The sequence below is a fragment of the Populus euphratica genome, unplaced genomic scaffold (assembly GCF_000495115.2).
Source record: "Populus euphratica unplaced genomic scaffold, PopEup_1.0 scaffold39.1, whole genome shotgun sequence".
Lineage (NCBI taxonomy): Eukaryota > Viridiplantae > Streptophyta > Magnoliopsida > Malpighiales > Salicaceae > Populus > Populus euphratica.
In genome coordinates, this window is record NW_011499897.1 from 768966 (window position 1) to 789791 (window position 20826).

Genomic DNA, 20826 nt, shown 5'->3' on the forward strand with positions numbered 1-20826 from the left:
TATAAATGTCTTTTTTTTTTTTTTTTTTTTTTTGCATGAAGTGCCTTTTTCTTTCTTAAACAGAATTAAGTGCTAATTATGGTAATTATAGTTGTGGAGATGGAAATTATGATCGTAGTACACTTTGATCATTCAAAATTTGGATTTTTTATTTGAAATTGAATGGCGTTTTACTATTTTTTTCAGGTGTTGTATTGTGTTTGTTTGAAAATGCGAGGAAGCAGGGGTAACAGAGATCCTTTCTTTGGTAATGGTGGCCCTTTTGGTGGTTTTGGGGGCCAGAGAAGTTTGCTCTCTGATTTTTTCGGTGGAAGGGATCCATTTGATGATCCGTTCTTCACGCGTCCGTTTGGAGGTCTGTTCGAGTCGAGTTTCTTTGGTTCCAGTGGAAATCCTTTCGCTAATATGCATCCATCTCCTTTTGACAATATGCATCTATCTCCTTTTGACAACATGCATCCCTCTGGATATATCGAGCAACAAGTTCCAGAGCCGAAGAAATCAAGGGGGCCGATCATTGAAGAGCTAGATTCTGACAACGAGAAAGCTGAAGGAGATGAAGAGAAGAAAGAGAATCCTAGAAAACATGGTAGGCGGAGCAAGGAGCCGTTTGTTGAGGACCCAGATGATGAAGCTGAAGGTGAGATGCCTTCTTGTATTATGTGTTGTAGTGCGTGGTATCTTATCTGTTTTGCTGCTGATAATGTTGTCAGAGTGCGTAAACAAGTATGCTCGTTCTTTTTATTGCAGTGAGAAAGAGCAAGCAGTTGCAGTATAGAAATGATTATTGTAGATTCAATGGCATTGAGTCACATCCCCAAGGACGCATGTTCACTTTTCAGAGCTCTGCTGTCACTCATGGTGGTGCAAATGGAGCTTACTACACTTCTTCCATTACAAGGAGGGCAGGAAGTGATGGAGTGAGTAATTTTATTTTGAGATATGTTAGCAGTTGTTTCTTAGTTCTGTTGTTTATTTGTCCTCGTGGAACACAGGTGACTTTCGAAGAAAGCAAAGAAGCTAACAGTGCTACTGGCCAAGCAACTCACAGAGTGTCTAGAGGACTTCACAATAAGGTATTTGTTTGTTCAATATTATAACTAACGATCGTTTTTGACATTCTTACCTTCAACATTTTGCATTTTTGATGCATAGAATGTGTTGCGACATTTTGGATTGATTTTATAGGGCCATAGTTTTACAAGGAAGCTTAAATCGGATGGTAGGGTGGATACAATGCAGACATTGCACAATCTTAATGAAGGTATGCAGTCATGCTATCGAGCTATCCTGTCATGATTCATATTTAAGCACCCAAAAGGATCAAGCTGAAGCTTGGGATCTGTGTGTTACAAGATGAGCTCTCTGGTTTTGAAGAAGCTTGGAAGGGAAATGCTGGAAAGCATTTGCCTGGATGGACTGGAAGTTTCACTGGCATTGATAACATGGGTAAGTTGCTTTGGCTGCTTTGAAATGCTCGCCTTTTCTTGCATGATAAGATGTCTTTCGTCTTAAGATGCTCCCCCCTTCAATTTTAGCAAGCTACTTATTTGCTGTAATCAGGATGTGCAATTGAAGGTTAACAGACATGTGAACATTTTTTCACTGTATATCGTCTTTTGTGATTCATGTGAGTGGCTGCTGAATAGATGCAGCTCTATAAAAATTGAGTGGCAACTGTGCACGTAATACACATGGGTGTGGTCTTTGATTGACCGGGTATACAAAACTGCCCTCTAGAACATGAGGGCGGCTTGATTTTAGTTTTGTTCCAAGAAGAAATTTGTGCTTTTGTATGCTAATATAGTTCATCTGTATCAGGGTGAGGGAGAGAAGTTCACACTTTACCTCGGTAGTCTAAAGGTATACAAGATCCTTGTCAAATTTCAGCTAGTTCTTGTTTTACTGGCTGATAAATCATCCCAATCCACGAGCGTAGAATTATGTGTAGGGTAGTTGATGTGGTTGAAACCGCTGGGGATGTAATCTTGTATATTTAGGTATGCATTTGTACTTGAACTTTGCATTTATCTTTGTAGATAGTCTGTGTTTGTTCATATGTCTGTTTTCAGATGTTGAAATGCACATAAAAAAGTCGTCCCACCAATTAAATAAGATGCGCATGTGTTAGATGAATTTGTGAATGTAGTCAATCGAGTGTTAATTTGGACTGAGCGGGGATGACAACGTTAACATCTGTGGTGACTTCTATCATACGTTTGCCGTCATTGCAACAGAGCAGCAAATCTTTTGTAGTTGCAGTGGTTTGGATGTTGTTATTATCATTTTCTTGAGGTTTGCCTTGCTGATTTGCTGTATAATTTTGAGATATAGGGACTAGCAGCAGTGGACAGAATGCACAGGCAAGAAGAGGAGGTTGGGCTCTTCCTTCCACAGAAGGATCACAGCACTCTGAGAGAATGGTGCCAGACACCATGGTTGGGGCAGGATCTTCACGCATACAGAAGTCGGGAAGGAGGAAAGGTTCATCAGACGTCAAAGACATGAACGGTTATCCTCGATGGAAACCTAACAATTAAGAATCGAGGAGACGCATCAAATATGCTGCTAGTGCATTTCCCACTTTTCCTTGCTCGTCCACCTGTAGTGGAACGGGGGATAGGAAGTTTTTGTACCTATTCATTAATCAGTTATATGCATCAGCCGCAGCAGATTAAGATGGTGATTAAAGTTCATCTTACATGATTGCCATCAGTGATTTCTCTATCCGTGCATTTGTATTGAGATATTCTCCTTTCTTCCATATCGTATTTTACCTTAGCTTTTGATGTGTTAATGATAATATCTCAAAACACTTATGAGATGATTTCATTCCTAAAGAATTCTTCTCAAACTCGATGATGAGCTTTTGTTTTTATCTACCACCTTTGTGTTCTGACTTCTGAGATGGGATTGCCTCCTGGCGGAGTCTTAAAGCTAAATTCATTTTAAGGAGTGAATTGCAAATCTGAATCTTACAAATAAATAAATAAATAATGAACGAAAATATGGCTCCCAGAAAAAAATGGTCACTGTTGCCACGTTGGGGAGGCCTGTGGTCGATCTGGGCCGCATAGCTGGCGAGAAGGCCACGAGCCACTAGATCTAAAATTCAAACACGGCCACAAATCTCACATGGAACAGGCTTCACTTGCTTAAAAAACCAAACAACAAAAATGGCAGTTATCAGAACCTCAACCAACATGATCCTCAAACAAGTTTTCCTAGTTCATCCGCTAATACCGCTAGTGCCTTCCTCTTCTGTTAGTAGAACACTAGGCAACTTGCGCTGGGCTAACCTTATAGTACCAAATCGGAAAATCAGCTTCAGCCGGATTAAATGTGCGGGTTCCGATGACAAGAAGGTATCCTCTCGGCTGTCTCAAGTTCAACAGTTACTGCAAGAAGCTGAGGAGCGTGCCAGCGCCGCTGGAAACGAGCCTCCTCCAAAAATTACAATTGGTATTTTCAATCATTTGCTTTGTTTAGAAATCACACAAAGGATTAATCACTTTTTTTTAAAAAAATCTTTTTTAGTTTACGTTATTATTATTATTCTTTTTTCTAATCTGCAGTTTGCTTTTTAACTGTAATTGACGGAAATAATGAAGACATTGAAGAAATGAAAAGCAAATAGATGGTATCTTGCTCAATTTACTAGCTCTAATTCATCTATCTGGTTCAGGGTTTTTTTCCCGCTTCATTAGTCGTAATTAACCCAGTAGAGCTTGAGATGAGCTTAATTCAGCAATCTTAATCTTAATTATTGGTGAAAATAAGTGAATCAAAATCTATCATTTACAATGGCTAAATGATTATATAAGTTTAGTAGGGGGGTTTTCTTTTTGCTGTTTTGACTTTATGGGCTCTGTAAAACTCTGGTGAAGGCCAGTGCTTTCATTGAAACACTGTGATAACTGGTTATTGTGGCATACTAATCATTGATCCTACCTTTGGCCTTGCTGAATAAAAGCCATGCAGAAATGTCATTGGAGCTCGTTGTAGCAAGGTTTCATTGCCTGGCTAAAATTTTTGTTGGTGAAAAAAATGTATCTACAAGGAATTTGTTGCCTGGGTAGTACTAATTAGCTAGACTATTGATAATTCATTAAATCTTGGATGAGAATCTATAATGAGAATCTACCCTTCTTGGATTCAATATTAGCTTGATGCTGATTCTATTGCTTTTTGTAAGTGTATTAGAGCATGTTAAAGAATTATCTCAATTCAAAAAGTTAAGCTGTTAGGTAAAATCTCAAGATATAATTTATATTATTTTTTAACACATTACCTCAAATAAAAACCCCTTGGATTTAAAACTTGCATGAGCCAACCAATATCTTGTGTTTAATTTTATCAAATAAAATGAGAGTGTTGATATTTGAACTTAAATTGTTAGGTGATGCCTTAAGATATCGAAACTGGGGCGTGGTAATTGTTTACAACCTCTATCTCTTCCAACTCCAGCCCATTCTCATCATAATTTCCAACCCTTACAACTATGCCTCACATGGTCACAATCAAGCTCCATTGTGACAATTATCTCCTTTGAAAAGTCCATATGGTTCCATACTTAAAGGGTAAAAGTGTCTTCGACTGCATTGATGGTTCTCTTCCAAAACTGTCTTCAATCTTCAAAAGTTCAGCCTCCAACATAGATATCTCACCCTCACCAAATATTGCCTATCTTAATCTCATTCTGAATACTCTCATGGCCTATTACTGAAAGTGTTCTTACTCAAGTCATGTCTCGAGATGTGTGACTGTCCCTTGATCAAAGTTTCTCCTTCCAATCAAAGGCTCACATTGTTCATATTTGAACTTAACTAGCCACTACCACCAAAGATGCTTCTTCTACCATTGATTATTTTCTTCATATCAAGAAGCTTGTGGATGAACTTGCAATTGTTGGTCAACCCCTCTCCAAGGATGTCATAATATCATACATCCTTGTTGGTTTAGAAACTGATTACGAGTCCCTAATTTACACTCTTATTGCACAGTCAAATACTCTTAAACTTGAAGATGTTTATTCTTTTTCATTGACAAGTGAGTCTCAACTTAACTATCACAAACAAGCCACACCAATTATAAATGCTAATGCCAATATTGCAACCAAACAATCTTCACAAACTTATGGACAAGGCTATAATGGAGGATATCCAGGTCGGGGGCAGGGGCGTGATAACTATGGTGGTAATAATACCTACACTAGCCTTGGATAGTTTAACCGCCCCTCCCTTGTCTATCAAGTATGTGAAAAACCTGGACATTCTGCCAGGATAATTCCAATCAAACTGAAACCCTCAAGTCATGCTCGCTTCAAATCAGAACCAATTGGAGACGACATGAGCCACACATCATTTAATGAATGATGTCAACAATTTCAGTCTTTATAATGAAGACAATGATGGATCTGACCAAATTCAAGTGGAAAATGAAGCAGGTTTGTCTATCATAAAAACTGAATCTACTATATTATCTTCTCCTTCCATACCATTTGTCCTAAATAATGTTTTACTTGTTCTTGAAATTAAAAAAAAAATATAATTTCTGTACAACAATTTTGTCACGATAATCATATTTATTTTGAATTTCACGATCTTTGTTTTGTTATCAAAGACTACTCAGGGAACATTCCACATCAAGGCAATCTTAAAGATGGTCTTTATTCCTTCACAACAACTCCAAGTCAAAGTAGCCCTTAGGCACTCTCCAGTATTCGTCTATCTATTTCTTGTTGGCATCATAGATTAGGCCATGTGTCCTTGTTTGTATTAAACAAAGTCCCATCTAGTTCTTTAATTCTAGTTGATAAAAATAAGATTCAATATGTGTGTCTAGATTATCAAATGGCAAAAAGTCATGCCTTGTTGTTTAAGATTTCTTTGCATGTGTCCGATAAACCTCTTGTTTTAATTTTTACAGATGTACGAGGACTAGCTTTGATTATTTCTAATTCTGGTGCAAGATAGTATTTTAGTTTTCTTGATGATTGCACAAAGTTTTTATGGCTTTTCCCTCTTAAACTAAAATCTAACGTTGAAAAAGTAGTTCTCCAATTTTAAGTTTATATTTAACGCTTTTTGAAAAAAAAATAAAATTAAAGCCATTCAATTTGATTGAGATGGTGAATATTGGAGCCAACAAATATTTCAAAAATCATGGAACTCAACATCGTCTTGCCTATCCATATACTCATCAACAAATGGGTTCTATTGAACACCAACATAGACATATAATTGGAATTAGTCTTACTAGTCTTACTCTTTTATCACATTCCAATTTGCCTAAGTATTTTTGGGAAGTTGTTTTTCAAATGGCTACTTATATTATTCTCTAACATAGCAGGTTTTGTTTTTTACCAGCTACTGAAAAATGAAAACATAGAGTCTGAGGGTCTGATACTTTCTCCTTTGTGGGTTGTTAAATATTGTTGTTTTCTTACTTTGTTTTATGGTTGTCAGCTGTTTTTTGGCAATTTATGCTGAAAAGTGAAAATCATTACCTTGTCTGTTCTATGATTAAGATACTGCTTGCCCCAATCTTTATGATAAATTCCTGTTCATTGTGTTATGAGTAAATTTTTAGCTCAACTTATATGTACATGCAGACCATGTTACTGTGAGTTTTGCAAGAAGTGGTGGGCCTGGCGGTCAGAATGTAAACAAAGGTCTGTTCTCCTCCCCTCTGATGTCTTATGATCCCTAATCCTGGGTGTCCTGTGATTCCTAATCCTGGGTTTCATAACTGTATTTACAGTTAACACCAAGGTGGACATGCGCTTCAATGTTAAAAATGCATATTGGATAAGTGAAAGGATCAGAGAGAGGATCATGCAAATGGTAATGTCATCAACGTGTCTAGTTTCACTTTTGTGGTCAGGCAGGAGCAAGATAGTCAGCTAGATATAAGGATCGGTAGGCGACATGAAACCATTAGCATACCCCCCTCTCCTGTTGGAGAACTTGAAATTAAATAAATTAGATAAATCCATTCTTTTGGAAACTCAGCTGTGCCTTCTATTAATTCATCTAAATCATCAATGCTTTGTGGTTTTGGTCATGCAGTCTTTCTTCAATATTTGTTCTGTTTATGAACAGGAAAAGAATCGCATTAACAAGGATGGCGAGATTGTGATTTCTTCAACAAAGACTAGAACACAGAAGTTAGTTTCTGCTTCTTGTTTTTTCCTGTTATCCCTTTTTCCTATTTGCCGCTATACAATTGGTTTGATTCTGCTACTTTTCCTCAGGGGCAACATTGATGATGCTTTGGCAAAGCTACAGGTATCAAAGATTCTGTGATAGTTTGCTGCTTTTAAATGCAAAACAATCATGCATTGCTTTCTATTATAAACACTATTCATGAGATAACAGACCTATTAGTGTCTGACACAAATGAAACGAGCTTGCCCTATGTTTCCACAATTCTGAACTCGTGCAGTTGATCCAAGCTGTATCACCATGTAACATGCTGTTGAATATTTCCTTTCTTGATATTTCCATCACATTTTCTACCACTGTATTTATTAGTTGTTCCTGGTTTGATGAGCTAACAGGCAATCATTGATGCGGCTTCTTATGTTCCACCACCTCCTTCTGAAGAGCAAAAGAAGAAAATTGCCAAGTTGTAAGTGCTCTGACCATCTGTATCTTCCAATTGCATCTACTCTTTTGCTCTGCTACCTTCGTACCTTATTTGTTTTAAAACCCTTGGTAGTTTCTGAGAAACATCTGGATTTCTCTATGCAACATTCCTTGTTGTCTAATTTGAGTCAGCGTGATTAGATTGTGAAAGCATCAGGATTGACTTTTATTAAAATCTCCATGTTTTAATAGGGCTGCTATTGGAGAACAGAAGCGACTGAAAAGTAAGAAAGCCCTTTCAGACAAGAAGGCTTTTAGAAGAAGTCGGGACAGTTGGGACTAATTTGTTTATTTGTAATCTATCAATCTTTGGAGCAATTTTAAGTCGACCCCCGGTCACTTGCTGGTGTTTAGAGTTTAGCATTGTCAATGCGGTTACATGTTTATTTTGCTCCTTGTACATGTTCCATGAAGGATTATAGGTGAAGCATCGATAAATCTGTGTCGTGATGAAAATAACCATGCCAGAAGGCATCATTTGCTTTGATGACTGACCATTCTAGGCTATTGAATAGATACAGTATACACACTAAAACTTTTTACAGCTTTAGATTTGGACACTTGTGGATTGGTTTCACTGGTATGTCTTCCTGTTCACTTTGCATTAGCTATTCGATATTTCACAACCTGCGAAGTCATTAGCACGCTTACTTCCTGTGAAGAGAAAAGCTAAGCAAATTTATTCCCCACCCATTGTAGTTCATTCTCTCAGCTAGCCGGTGCGCTCGTGTCTGTTTGACATCAAAATTCTCGCGATTCAAAACGACAGTTAATAGAATGATCGGGTAACAGTATGGAAGTTCCTGGGTAATTTCATCAGAAAATCCCTGCACTATTTAGCGTTGGGGTTACAAAGGAATGAAGAAGGTGAAAAGAAACAACGAGGCAATATTAAAAAAGAATCAAGAGTAATTAATGTCTCTGTGCTTTTTTTTTTCTTTGAAGTTTTATCTGTACAAGTAATTGTTTGCTAAAGAAATGGAAAAGAGGCAAGAAAAAGGGAAATTTCTATGCACAAAACTGAAGAACATCAAGATCATATCCATGGGCGATCGATCACTTTCGGATAACGTGCTCCTCTCCTGATTGTCTATCAACATGCTTGATCCATCGGCTTTCATCCTTGCCTGAATTACTGGAACTGCCCCCGCTGGTTGCAACGTGTGCAATATCCAATCCCTTCCCTACTGGAAGAAATACAGAACGCACAAGTCGTCGCGATCCATCATCAACGACATTTCTCCATTTAAAACTCGATCCGTTCCTTGAACTAGCATTCTTGCACACCAAAACTGCTCCCCTCCTGCTCAGCTTTGTCAGCCTCAATACTCTTGCATAATCCCTTAGCCGTGAATCCACCACCAAGAAGTCGATGCCCGACAGCCCCTCTACCACTTCTTCTGCTTCCCCGACAATAATTTCTGATGACATCCCAGCCTCTGCCATGGCTTCCTCATATTCTGATCTTGATAGCTCATCAGGCACAACACAAACGTGTCTTCCATCTGTGTGGCGGCTGGCTATGGCTAGACCAATACTTGTGGCAAGAATTCCACCCTGTGACCATGTTTCAACTATAAGTTTGGCGTTCCATCCTGCAGCCATGGCTGAAATAAGCTCAGCCACACTGGATTCTTGGAAAACCTCACACTGCAAACAGATTAAAACCCATGAATATGAATTGCAATTAATTGTGTAAAACAATCAAGAGAGTTTCTTTTCTTACAGATTTGACTGTATCGATGTAGGCCTTTAATGCTGTTTCAGGGGACCAGACTAGCTTCATTTCGTATTCTCCGTTCAAGTTGTGTTTCTCTTTGTAGTTGACCTTGTAGCAGAATTTGATGTATGGTTTGGCCTTTCATGCCTTTTTATTCGAGAGAGAACGTGTCCTCAGAAGTAGTTTTCATGGGACCCTTGACATTAAACCGCGCAAATCCAACGTGTGGTGGATGAGGATTAGCATCGGCATCAGCATTAGAATATTACTAATGTAAATTAACCTTGGTATTGGGATCTTTCGAAAGGTCAGTTGCTCGGAGGACCATCTTTTTATTCAGAAATTACTACTTATTAACAGATGACATTATTAACATTAACAAAACAACGCGTAATGTTAATTTATGAGAGGTTGTGGGCTCTAAACGTGGGCCCCAGCACGCGAGATTGTCTCATATCCAAGTGCCTAGCCGTCCATGCCTTTTTTATTAGCCATTTAGTGTTTTTATTAACTCATTTTTATTTTTTAATATTGTATTTTTTATGTTAAATTTTATCATTTAATATAGTTTTTTTTTATTTTTAAACTTTTATCATATAATTAAATTTAAAAAATTAATTCTAACTAGTTTATTTCTAGGATCATGAATTAATTATGTGGAAACTATTTTTTTTATTTGGATTTATCTAGTTGACATGTCACGTTAAAATAAACTTCAAATGATTTAATTTTAAATTTAAGTTAAATAAAAAATTAAAATTAAAATATTTAAGTATGAATTGTTATACTAAGTATTTAAATTAAATAAAAAATTAAAATTAAAATACTTATGTATGAATTGTTATACTAAATTTAATAATAATATTAATTTTTTTATAAGAATCTACATGTTATTTTTGTACATTTTAATTGTTTTTTATCCAAGCCGCAACAATACTACGTTCATTAACCTAGTTACTTCTATACTAAAAAATGTTGGAGATGTGACTCACCTCTAACTTTTTAATTTTTTTCTTCTCTTAAATTCATCACTTTTTTTATTTTATTTTTGTTATTTTTTATAATTTTATTTTTTTATTTTAAATTTATCTTTATAATTTATTTTTTACGAGATTATTATAATCTCAAATAAACACCATAATATTTTATTTGTAATCAATTTTATAAGTATTTATTTTTTTGTTATTATATAATTAAATAAAAAATAGTTTTAAAAACAAAGTTTTTAAATTTAGTAGAGTTTATTACCTGGATTATAAATTTAACAGATTAAGTCATGAAATTTGAGTTACTCTATTATATCACAATCTCAATATTAAAAAAAAAAACACTTTTTGTTTTTTAGATCAAATCTTTTATTTTTTACCCTTTATACAAATATTTTTGAACTAGTAAAGTTAGTTTAATGACATTAAAACAATCTTTGTACAATTTATTTTTAAAAATTAATTAAATAAAAATTTATATTATAAAATTTCAATTTCAAGATTAATTCATTATATTGAGTTTAATAATAATTAAAAATAATATAAAATAACTATGTGTAACTTGAATATTTTTCTTAAAAATAATATAAAATAACTATGTGTAATTTGAATATATTTTTTTTAAATTTAATTTTTTTTATCCGATCCCATGGCAGCTGGGCCGGAAAACTAGTACAATTACTTACTTAGATAAGGCCATCTCGTGCGCATCTACAAGATTACACGTGTAAGAGATTAATTCAAAAGGGCTTGAGTCCCCAGCTGGCAGCCATTGGATTAGCCATGTTGCTATTTTTTTAGTCTCTGATATTTGACAGAGGTTGGGGAAATTCAAGGGGTTGTAGTTTATTTGGAAGCATTTTATAAATTATATTTTAAAATATTTTTTATTTAAAAATATATTAAAATAATATTTTTTTGATTTTTAAAATTTATTTTTGATATAGCATATTAAAAAAATTAAAAATACTAAAAAATAATTTTAAATAAAAAATCTAAAATTTTAAATAGATGGTATTGTGGCCGTACTGCCACATACCTCCATGGTATGCCAAGAATTAATGTATTTCTCCAATTTAGTAATTCTTAAATAATCTGGTCATTCATACCCCAGCATTTCGTTTTGAACCATGGAGTTTCGCTGTCTCCATTTATCTTGTGAAGTCCTAGTTGTCTGCTTGTAATCATGTAAGATTTTTTTTTTTTTAAGTTATATTTGACCGTACAAACGAGGTAACTTAGCAAATGATTTGACTTTAAACCATGAAACTCATGGGCAAGCGAATCAAGCTTGAAAACATGTATTGCTTGAAACTGAACAGCATACGATTAGTTCACGGAACTCCTGTAAATCCTTATTGAACAACTAAATTGTATTTTTTTTAAATATTTTTTTATTTATTTTTTTAGATATATTTTATTTATTTTGATAGGTTGATGTTAAAATAAATTTTAAAAAATAAAAAATATATTACTTTGATAATTTTTAAATAAAAAATATTAAACAAAACTTGTAAATGAATCCAACTGATCCCTGCATATTATGGAATAATGGAGATGGATACATATTCCACTGTCAATTTGAGAAAAAAGAACAGGTGAAAACGAGAGTGTACGGTCTATTGTTTATTGAGAAAAACAGAAAAACGAGGCTTCCAGAAGATGAGGCCGAGGAGGGCAGGCAGTAACCGTGTCCGTATAACCCCGAAGACTATACGATTTCTTAAAGAAAGGCAGAACACGTTTCTTGAACGAGTACTGGTCGCCAATGATGTTGACCTCAGCATTTATCAAGTCATCATGATGATTTTCGGTTCGAATTCCACGTCATGTATGCACCCATTCTTGATGATCTGATCTGGACGTTGATAACTCAGAACGGTGAGTAATTTCTTCTTCACCCCGATTCGTTCAATTACTAGATCGCCTGTGACATAGTACGAAGTCTGATTAATTTTTTTAATATAAAAATATATTCCGGCCATGTTAACATGTTTTTCTCCCTTAAAGTTTGAAATTATTTAAGATTCATCCTCGCTCGGTTCAATAAGTCCATTAAAAATATAATATGATTTAAAAATTTTCATTATGATATTTATTTTAAAAATATTGAGGTGATGATAAATTAGTTTTGAATTGATTTATCAAAACCATGATTTGAATAACGAGATTATGATAACTTTATAAAAAAATTATAAAAAATTATAAAATTTAATTTTAAATTAATATAATATTAAAAGCTAAAATTAAAAAAAATCAATTTGATTGAACCCAAATTAACTTATTAAACCTGCAAAATAGGTTATGTAACTAGGATGACTTTATAAAAAAACAAATTTAATTCTTAATCAACTCGATGTTGAAAGATAAAATTAAAAATAAATCATTTAAAAAATACAAAAAAAATAACCTTAATTAATTCAGGTTAACTAGCGATCCAAGTCACTAGACAAGAATAACTTTATAAAAAAAAATTAAAAAAATTATAAATTTCAGTTCTCAATCATTCTATTGTTAAAGGATAAAATTAAAAAATAATAATTAAAAAAGTAAAAAAAAACCTAAGTTAACCTAGGTTATAAGATTATGATAGCTCCATATAAAGTAAATTATTAAGATCAATTCTTAATCAATCTAATTTTAAAAAATAAAATTAAAAAGAAAAAAAAGTTAACTTGTTAAATTTGTGACTCGATTCATGAGATTTAGATAATCTCATATAAATTAAATTAAAATAAATTATAAAACTCAATTCTTAACAAACCCAATATTAAAAACTTAAATTAAAAAATAAAAATAAAAAACAAAACAATTGTATAACCATTTGCTTTTTTCATTATCAAACTAATAATTTTTTTTTGTTCTTAAAGTGTAAATTTAACAAAATCTATATATAAGAACTCACTGTTATATTTTTATAATTTAAAGACTCAGGCTCCATAAATGATATACAAGAGCTTGATGGTTTGGACTTTTAGAGCTTTTGGAAATGCAGTTGTACCAATGTTTTTTAAAAAAATAATTTTATTTGCTAATTTTTTTTGTATGTTTTGTATTGTTTTAATATGTTAATTTTAAAAATAATTTTTAAAAAATAAAAAAAAATTATTTTAATATATTTCAATATAAAAAATACTTTAAAAAATAACCGGAGGGAATTTTAGTTATGTCTTGGAAGCTCTAAAGCCTCCTATAAAGATTCTGTTTTAGGAAGAAGAAGGGTTGTGAACCTTTTATTAGTGACTTAACTAAGAATGAAAAGAATGATACTCTCTCTATGGATGAAAAGAACGATATAAAATATAAAATACATTAGAGATTGAGTTTTTGAGAAGTGACACGGGGTAAATCTATTAATCACTATGAACACGTCTGTCCAATTAGATCTTTAACCACTCAGCAATTAAGTATAACTCTTTAAGTTGTGTTGATAATCCAAGGATAAAATTACACTTTACTACCCTAACAAATCTTGACACCTCCGATGATAGATAACGCTTTAGTGCCACAACCACTGAATGCACTAGGCACCCACCCGTGGACTGTTACAATATATACCAGTTTGATAATGTCATGGTTTTACCCTCAACAGCAAGAATTGCTAGTTTTTGTAAGAATGATAGAATCATAAAAAACACTATTTCAATCTGTAATATTTTATGTCTTGGGCTATAGTGTTTGAGTGATGAATCTTAGATTTTTTTTAATTAATGTTTGCTTCTCTTCCCGTTTGTCCTGATAACCTGAATGCTTGCACTAGACATGATGTAAATTACCAGAAAGCTATGACGAGCTGCCGAATGAAAGAACTGCTTCAGACCAAGGATGCTTGCCTGTAGATACATGTCTGTCTGAGCCTCTTACTTTCAAAATCACAAGAACACAAAAGTATTTGTTTATTTACACTCGATAAATAATTCTCCATTTCCGAGTAGGCATAGAAGTTGAATGCTTCCTTGTTTTATAGAATCATATGATCTCATGGTTAATGATTTTATCCAGGAGGTCTTTGTTCCACAGTCTTTCTTCAGCCATAAATCAATTTGATTTGCCCGTCGCCAAAAACCACACATAAAAACCCTCTAAAAACAGCCAGGTAACAGCTACAAAGGATCGTAAATTAATGCAGATTTGCAAACCAATGCAAGGGTGGACCGAACGAAACCTAAGCATATTGTTCTTGAAGGGTGGATCGAGTTTCTTAATTATTTCTCTGCAGTTGTCAGTATTGTTTTGAAAAACGCAGTCCTCAAGGACATAGAGCGACTCGCGAAGGCCAGTAAGGTAGGAATATTGGATGGGTACAAGGAAGTGGTTGCTGATAACGGAGGTGTCGTTTCTTGAGCTGGGGATGTTGTGCTAATTGAGGCCAAGCTCGACATTCTTTTCGCATTGGACCAGAGAAGAAGCTGGTTGTTTTAGGTGATGGGTTTTTAAAACAGATATATACAGTAAAAACAGTAAATTTAATTTTTTAAAAAGAGTTTTAATGATCTTATTTGACAGATTTGAAATTATTAATAATAAATATATTTTACATGAAAAAAAATTAATGCTATATATAATCAATCAATTAACTACATAGCATATTCACTTACAATAGAAAAAAGCTGGGAGATATACTCAAACAAAATACTCTTTTCCAAAGATGTAGTTTACAAGGCGCTATAACAGCTTCTTAGAGAGGTAAATTAAAAAAAAGAAGAAATTATCAGGTTTAAAATTACAGGAATTTTTGGAGAGACTCTCATCAACCACCTCCATCTTTACAGGGAACCATCTTTTCTGATTTCCGGTACGCATTCGTATCCAATCAAAGGACAAAGTGCAATATCGGCAGTATTCACAGGAGCTGCGCTGTTAAGGTCTCCTTGGTCACATGATAGAGCAATTTCTGTGTTATACAGAAACATGGCCGTTAAGAACCAGCATTGCTTAGGTTCAGCTCTTGAATCACTTCCTTCATGGTCGGCCTATGGTCAGGGAGCTCGTCAGTGCAAGCCAGTGCAATTTTTGCCAGCTTAGCTGCCTCAGATTCAGAGAAGTTTCCTTGGAGACTCGTGTCAACGAAGTCATCGTACATGCAACATGCAGCTGCCAATCGCATTGATTTGGAGTACAGCATCTGTTTACCGGATAGGATTTGGAGGATGATCACTCCAAATGCATATATATCACTCTTTTCCGTAAAAAGCCCTGTAGTTACATATTCTGGAGCTAGGTATCCCATGGCAGCACTGATTTTGATAGTTGAGAAGACAATGTCATCTGCCAGAAGCTTGGCGAGGCCAGAGTCTGCGATTAATGGGTTGAACTGCTGGTCAAGGAGGACTTTCTCAACAGATATTCTTCGATGAATCGTGATAGGTTTGTTCTCTTCACTGCTGTGCAAATATCTAATACCTGAACGAAAATAAAGGACAGAATAAGTGTCTAGAAACTCAAAGTTGGAAGGAATTTTAATCTTATATCCCATGTGGCATTTCATTTGAATCTGCAGAACAAAATTCAAGCTTTGGTTTAATATTTTAAGGCCAACCTTTAATGGGAAGATGCAGAAACCTAAGTTTTCACAATTGAACAAGGCAACATAAATTAGAAATGGAAACATGAATGTCAATATTTTCCATTGCACCTTTTCATCTACTAAGCATTTCTTCTATCCACCTAAATTTCTGACTCACTGCAGCTTTTGAGGCAGAATACTGTAGAAATCAAATTGAATAACGAGTAGCAGCAGAAAATGAAAATAAAACTGACCTTTCGCTATGCCATTGATAATATAAACTCTTGTAGGCCAGTCAAGAACTTGATTACTTCCATCTTCTAAATCAAGATATCTTGACAGATCTCCCCTGGAAGCAAAATCATAGATAAGAAAACATTCACCCCTGCCCCTGGAGCAGCAAAAACCTCGCAGCCGAGTAAGGTTATTATGTCTCAAGGATGTTAGCATGTCTAAACCTTTCACAAACTCAGCTTCTTCAGGTTTACAGCTGGTTAAATTGATGCTTCTAATAGCTACAAGAGAACCATCACTGAGAATTCCTTTGTAGACAGTCGAGAAGCTGCTCTTTCCCAGTACTTTCACCTCAGAAAAGCACTGGGTAGCATACTCGATCTCCTCCAGGTTGAATCTAAAGTTATTGAGATTCTCTCCAGAGATTTCAATGCCATTTCGACTGTCACCTAATGGGTCCCACGCATTAGAATACTCAAGACTTACAAGTGGAGAGGCACCAGCCCTGTGGAACTCCTTAGCCCTGTGAGTGCTTAGCCGCCCTTCAGAAAAATCAGATGTATTCCCAATCTTTTGTTTCTTCCGGCGATAGAGGAAAATGATCAGAAATCCAGCACCCATCAACGTGACAGTGACTGTAATAACCCCAGCAACAATGGCAGCCAGTGGAACTTTTGATGAATTTGAACAATGGGTTTGGTTGCAATGTGCCTGAAGAATTTCTGACTGGGGGATCACTTTTTGAGTAGTATTATTTGCAATAGGTCCCAAGGGGCCAACTTGGTTGATATCAAAAACAGCATTGCAAGCTCTCAATAGAGGAAATCCAGTTCCACATAAACCTGGGTTGTTCTCGAACTGAAATCCTCCATTTAATCTCTTCAAAGCTTCATTTTCAATTATCGTTAAAAACAAAATCAGTCTAGCTCAATATGCATAACAAAAGAAGACGAGGAACGAAAATGCATACAGAATGCCATTGGTTATTACTTGGAAGATGAGACACATGAGAAATAAAAAAAAATTCCAGAAGTAAAGTTCTGAAAGCATAACTACTCAAAGGTTAGACAAATATGCTTACCAGAAGGGACAATTCCAGAAAGAGAGTTGTTTCGGACATCCAGCACTTCCATCTGTGGAATGTTAGCTATTCCTTGAGGAATTGACCCTGACAAGTGATTAGAACTCATATAAAGCATTTTCAACATTCCCAAGGTCCCTAAGCTGGCAGGAATTTGATCAGTTAGTCTATTATACTGCAATGCCAGGACGCTTAGCCTCTTCAAGGACCCCATCTCTGGTGGTATGTTCCCTGCAAGCTGGTTACAGCATAGCTCTAAAACTACAAAATAAAGAAATATCCAATTAATCAAAACTGAAACAAATGAGATGAGCACGGCCATCTTAAAACATGAGCAGCAATTAAGATTGTTCTACGCCATTGATTTTGACTACTAGGTACACAATATTGACAGCCAAATCTAGTGGTATGGTTGTTTTTTGATAAAATGTGAGAAAACGAAAGTTAGAGTATGGCTTATCGATTGATCACTTTGGTGAACTGGAAGACGATCATCTAAGAAATCCCACTCAGTTGTGTCAAATGCAATATCTTAATAATTTCTATTAGCAAGCTTTCAAATTATCTATTCTTAGAACAGTTCTTTTTCCATAAATGTCTAATTCCCAAAGGAGTACAAACAGGGTGCGTGTTTAATAAAAGATGAGCCAGGTGAGCTAACTTTTAATCTTCTCCATAAAACTACTCTGCCAAAACACAATAATTTCTGCTTAATTGTAGCATTGCTTCTTTCAATTTCTTCTTTTTGACATACCAATCAACCGAAGAAATGAGTGCTTACTTTCTTTCATGATCAAAGACATGGAGTCACACTAATTCAGATTATAGAGCCCAGAAATTTGCAAGCTAAATTAAATTTTCTCTCTTCTGCATCTCACGTATGAGATACCATTTACTCGATTTTTACAAGGTAACGAGTTTGTGTGTAAAAAGCACAAAAAAGAAGAAGAAAAGAAACAGGACAGAAATATAGAGACCTACTAATTCTTCGACTAATCAAGCTGAAATTCTTTCAACAAATTAAATATTATTCACATTGAAACCAACCTTGTAGAGAAGCCATGTTACCAATCTCAGGAGGAATACTCCCAGAAATATTATTCACATCGAGATAAAGATCTGATAGCTCAGTCAAATCAGCAATCTCCTTTGGTATCTCTCCAGACAATGAATTATAATGCAAGTACAGACCAGACAAGCTTTTCAGTTCTGCCACTGCAGGAGATAATGTACCGGACAGTCCCTTTCCCTGCAATGAAATGTTAGCCACATTACCATGCTCATTGCACGCCACACCCTCAAATAAGCCACTGCATGGATCCCCATCACTAGTCCATGACTTCAAATACTTATTTGTTGGGTCTAAAGCAGACTTTAGCTCCATTAAAGCTTGAAGCTCTGTATAGTTTCCAGAAACTTGTTGTAGAGTTAACAGTGCAAGAGATAGAATAAAAGAAGAGAGAGAACAAAAAGAACCCATCTTTGTTTCTGTCTCAAATCGCTTCATGGCTCTTGTTCTCTCCCTGGGAAATTGTAAATAACGGTAAAAAATCCCATTTGTACGTATAGACTAGATTCTCTCTAGCTCCTTGGAGGTTTTGCAAAAGACTGTATATTCTCTTTTCTGTTATGCTCTCAAATGACAAATCCCCCCTCTCAAATTTGACATTGCAAGCTAAAAGGTGAGAGAACCTCGAAGTAGTCAGTCACTCTCTCTCTCTCTTGGATTCTTGGTGATTTCTTGACTTCTTGATCTCTTTCCTGGTATCTCTAGAATTCTTCTATACTTGTTTCGGAACTCCAAGAGAAATAGAGATGGCAGATAGCAGACACACAATTCTCTTTCTTTCCCAAAATTCAAGCCTGTGCAGAATTTTTGCTGGGGGCTAGTTAAATGAACAGCAGTGAGTGAGTCAGAAACTGCCCCGGGGGTGGGGGGTGTTGTGGGGGGTGGGGGAACTGTTTGAAATGAAACAAGGAGCGCAATTAGTAACGACTTTTCTGAAAGACTTTCACATTCGGAATTTAATGTCTGTCAGCTGGCTAAAGAGGGTGAAGATAGGGTGACAATGGACTCTGATAGCTCCGACCAATTGAATATTTTTCTACATTGGATTTTAAAGGAACAGTACACTGTGATCCATCATGGTCAGTTCATACTCATGCACGAAAATTCCATGAGACAAAGATGAGCAAAAGAAATATGCTGATGACGTACAATAAATGATACATCTGGTACACATTAAAATTTCAAGATTCATCCCTAGGGTTTCCCTCTTCTTCTTCTTCTTCTTTTTTTTATGAACTAGAGGTTTCCTTAGGGACAATTTTTGGGTATTTTCAATTGGATAGCTATATAGAAAACCAAAAAATAATAATAACTACTAAAATAGTTTAGCTATATAGAAAACCAAAAAATAATAACTACTAAAATAGGTTTTTTTTCTATTGATTTTGGGTCTCCAAGAACATAGCTACATGGGATGCTAAAGCCCTTTTTGTCAAAATTAAAAAGGCATCACTATATGTTTTTTTTAAAGAAAACCGTAAAATAAAGAGAAGATTTTAACCACCTTTTTTCTCTCTAAACTTTCCCTCTCTCTTCACACATTCTATAAAAAAATACAAAATAATTTATAAATTTATGTATTTGATACGATTGTGTAAAATATTTATTTTTGTTTAAAAATATATTCAAATAATTTTTTAATTTTTATATCAGTACATCAAATTTATCAAAAAATATTAAAAAATTAATTTAATATCTTTTTAAGTGAAAGGCATCCAAAATAAAAAATTAATGTACTTTCAAACACTTACAAAATACCTTTTTAAATTGGAGAACCAATTGAAGAAAAAAGCTGACAACATTATGCAAAATAATAAATTGATAATCCGACTCTTTCAAATGGCTTTTGCCATTGAAAATGCTCTTATTAAAAAGAAACCCATGGTTGTTAATATATATATATATATATATATATATAGAGAGAGAGAGAGAGAGAGAGAGAGAGAGAGAGAGAGAGAGAGAGAGAGAGAGAGAGAGAGAGAGAGAGAGAACAAGGGGAAACATTTAAATGAATTATGAAGTTTACCGCTGAAGATAAGTTGCTGAAAATGTAATGGACAAAATCCAATCTGAATGATATATGGATTTGCCATTCAAATACCCTATGGAAAAAATATGATTAGAGGCATTGAGGCTAATGTTGGACTCCTAATATTATAAAATTACAAAAAAAAAAAGGCATGAGGTTTTCACTCGAGCTTTACGCTGTTATTTTGCCTTTATTGTGCCAAATTGATGGTCATGAATTTGTTAAGAAAAGGCAAGATTCAATGCCAAAGACCAAAGTGGAAAAAAGAGAAGAGGGGAAATGGATGGCAGTTTCTAAAGCGGTGCAAGAGGTTCACTCTGGATTTCCCTACTTTTTAATTGATAAAATTTTGGTACCTTCAATCTTTGAAAAAAATAATTTAGATATAAAATTTTATTTTTTTTAATTTTTGAGTTTTAAATGAGAAAAAAAAAGAGAAGAAAAGTCTCTATTAACATCAATTTCAACCACAAAATATATTAATTTTTATATCAATAATTTTTTTTAATTTTTGAGTTTTAAATGAGAAAAAAAAAGAGAAGAAAAGTCTCT

At 34.6% G+C, this 20826-nt stretch overlaps 3 protein-coding genes and 1 pseudogene across 4 annotated transcripts; 2 read left to right on the forward strand and 2 right to left on the reverse strand.

Annotated features, from left to right (window-relative positions):
* The first annotated feature begins 181 nt into the window (after positions 1-181).
* LOC105132232 (glycine-rich protein) lies at positions 182-2854 on the forward strand. Of its 2 annotated transcripts, XM_011035592.1 has the most exons (7): positions 182-640; positions 751-920; positions 996-1076; positions 1189-1264; positions 1357-1449; positions 1822-1863; positions 2335-2405. In XM_011035592.1, exons 1-6 carry the CDS (start codon positions 211-213, stop codon positions 1824-1826), a joined length of 855 nt encoding a protein of 284 aa, XP_011033894.1. In that variant the 5' UTR covers positions 182-210; the 3' UTR covers positions 1827-1863; positions 2335-2405. The 2 variants fall into 2 exon arrangements, with proteins under 2 accessions (XP_011033894.1, XP_011033893.1); XM_011035591.1 differs by lacking the exon at positions 1822-1863 and having other exon boundaries at positions 2335-2854.
* A 266-nt stretch (positions 2855-3120) lies between these two features.
* Positions 3121-8232, forward strand: LOC105132233 (Class I peptide chain release factor). The gene is made up of 7 exons (XM_011035593.1): positions 3121-3462; positions 6614-6673; positions 6763-6845; positions 7104-7168; positions 7256-7289; positions 7562-7632; positions 7842-8232. Exons 1-7 carry the CDS (start codon positions 3177-3179, stop codon positions 7930-7932), a joined length of 690 nt encoding a protein of 229 aa, XP_011033895.1. The 5' UTR covers positions 3121-3176; the 3' UTR covers positions 7933-8232.
* A 164-nt stretch (positions 8233-8396) lies between these two features.
* LOC105132234 (uncharacterized) lies at positions 8397-9504 on the reverse strand. The gene is made up of 2 exons (XM_011035595.1): positions 9376-9504; positions 8397-9299 (listed from the first exon to the last, which is right to left on the reverse strand). Exons 1-2 carry the CDS (start codon positions 9433-9435, stop codon positions 8706-8708), a joined length of 654 nt encoding a protein of 217 aa, XP_011033897.1. The 5' UTR covers positions 9436-9504; the 3' UTR covers positions 8397-8705.
* Positions 9505-14981: 5477 nt separating this feature from the next.
* LOC105132235 (probable leucine-rich repeat receptor-like protein kinase At5g63930) lies at positions 14982-18880 on the reverse strand (annotated as a pseudogene).
* Positions 18881-20826: the final 1946 nt, after the last annotated feature.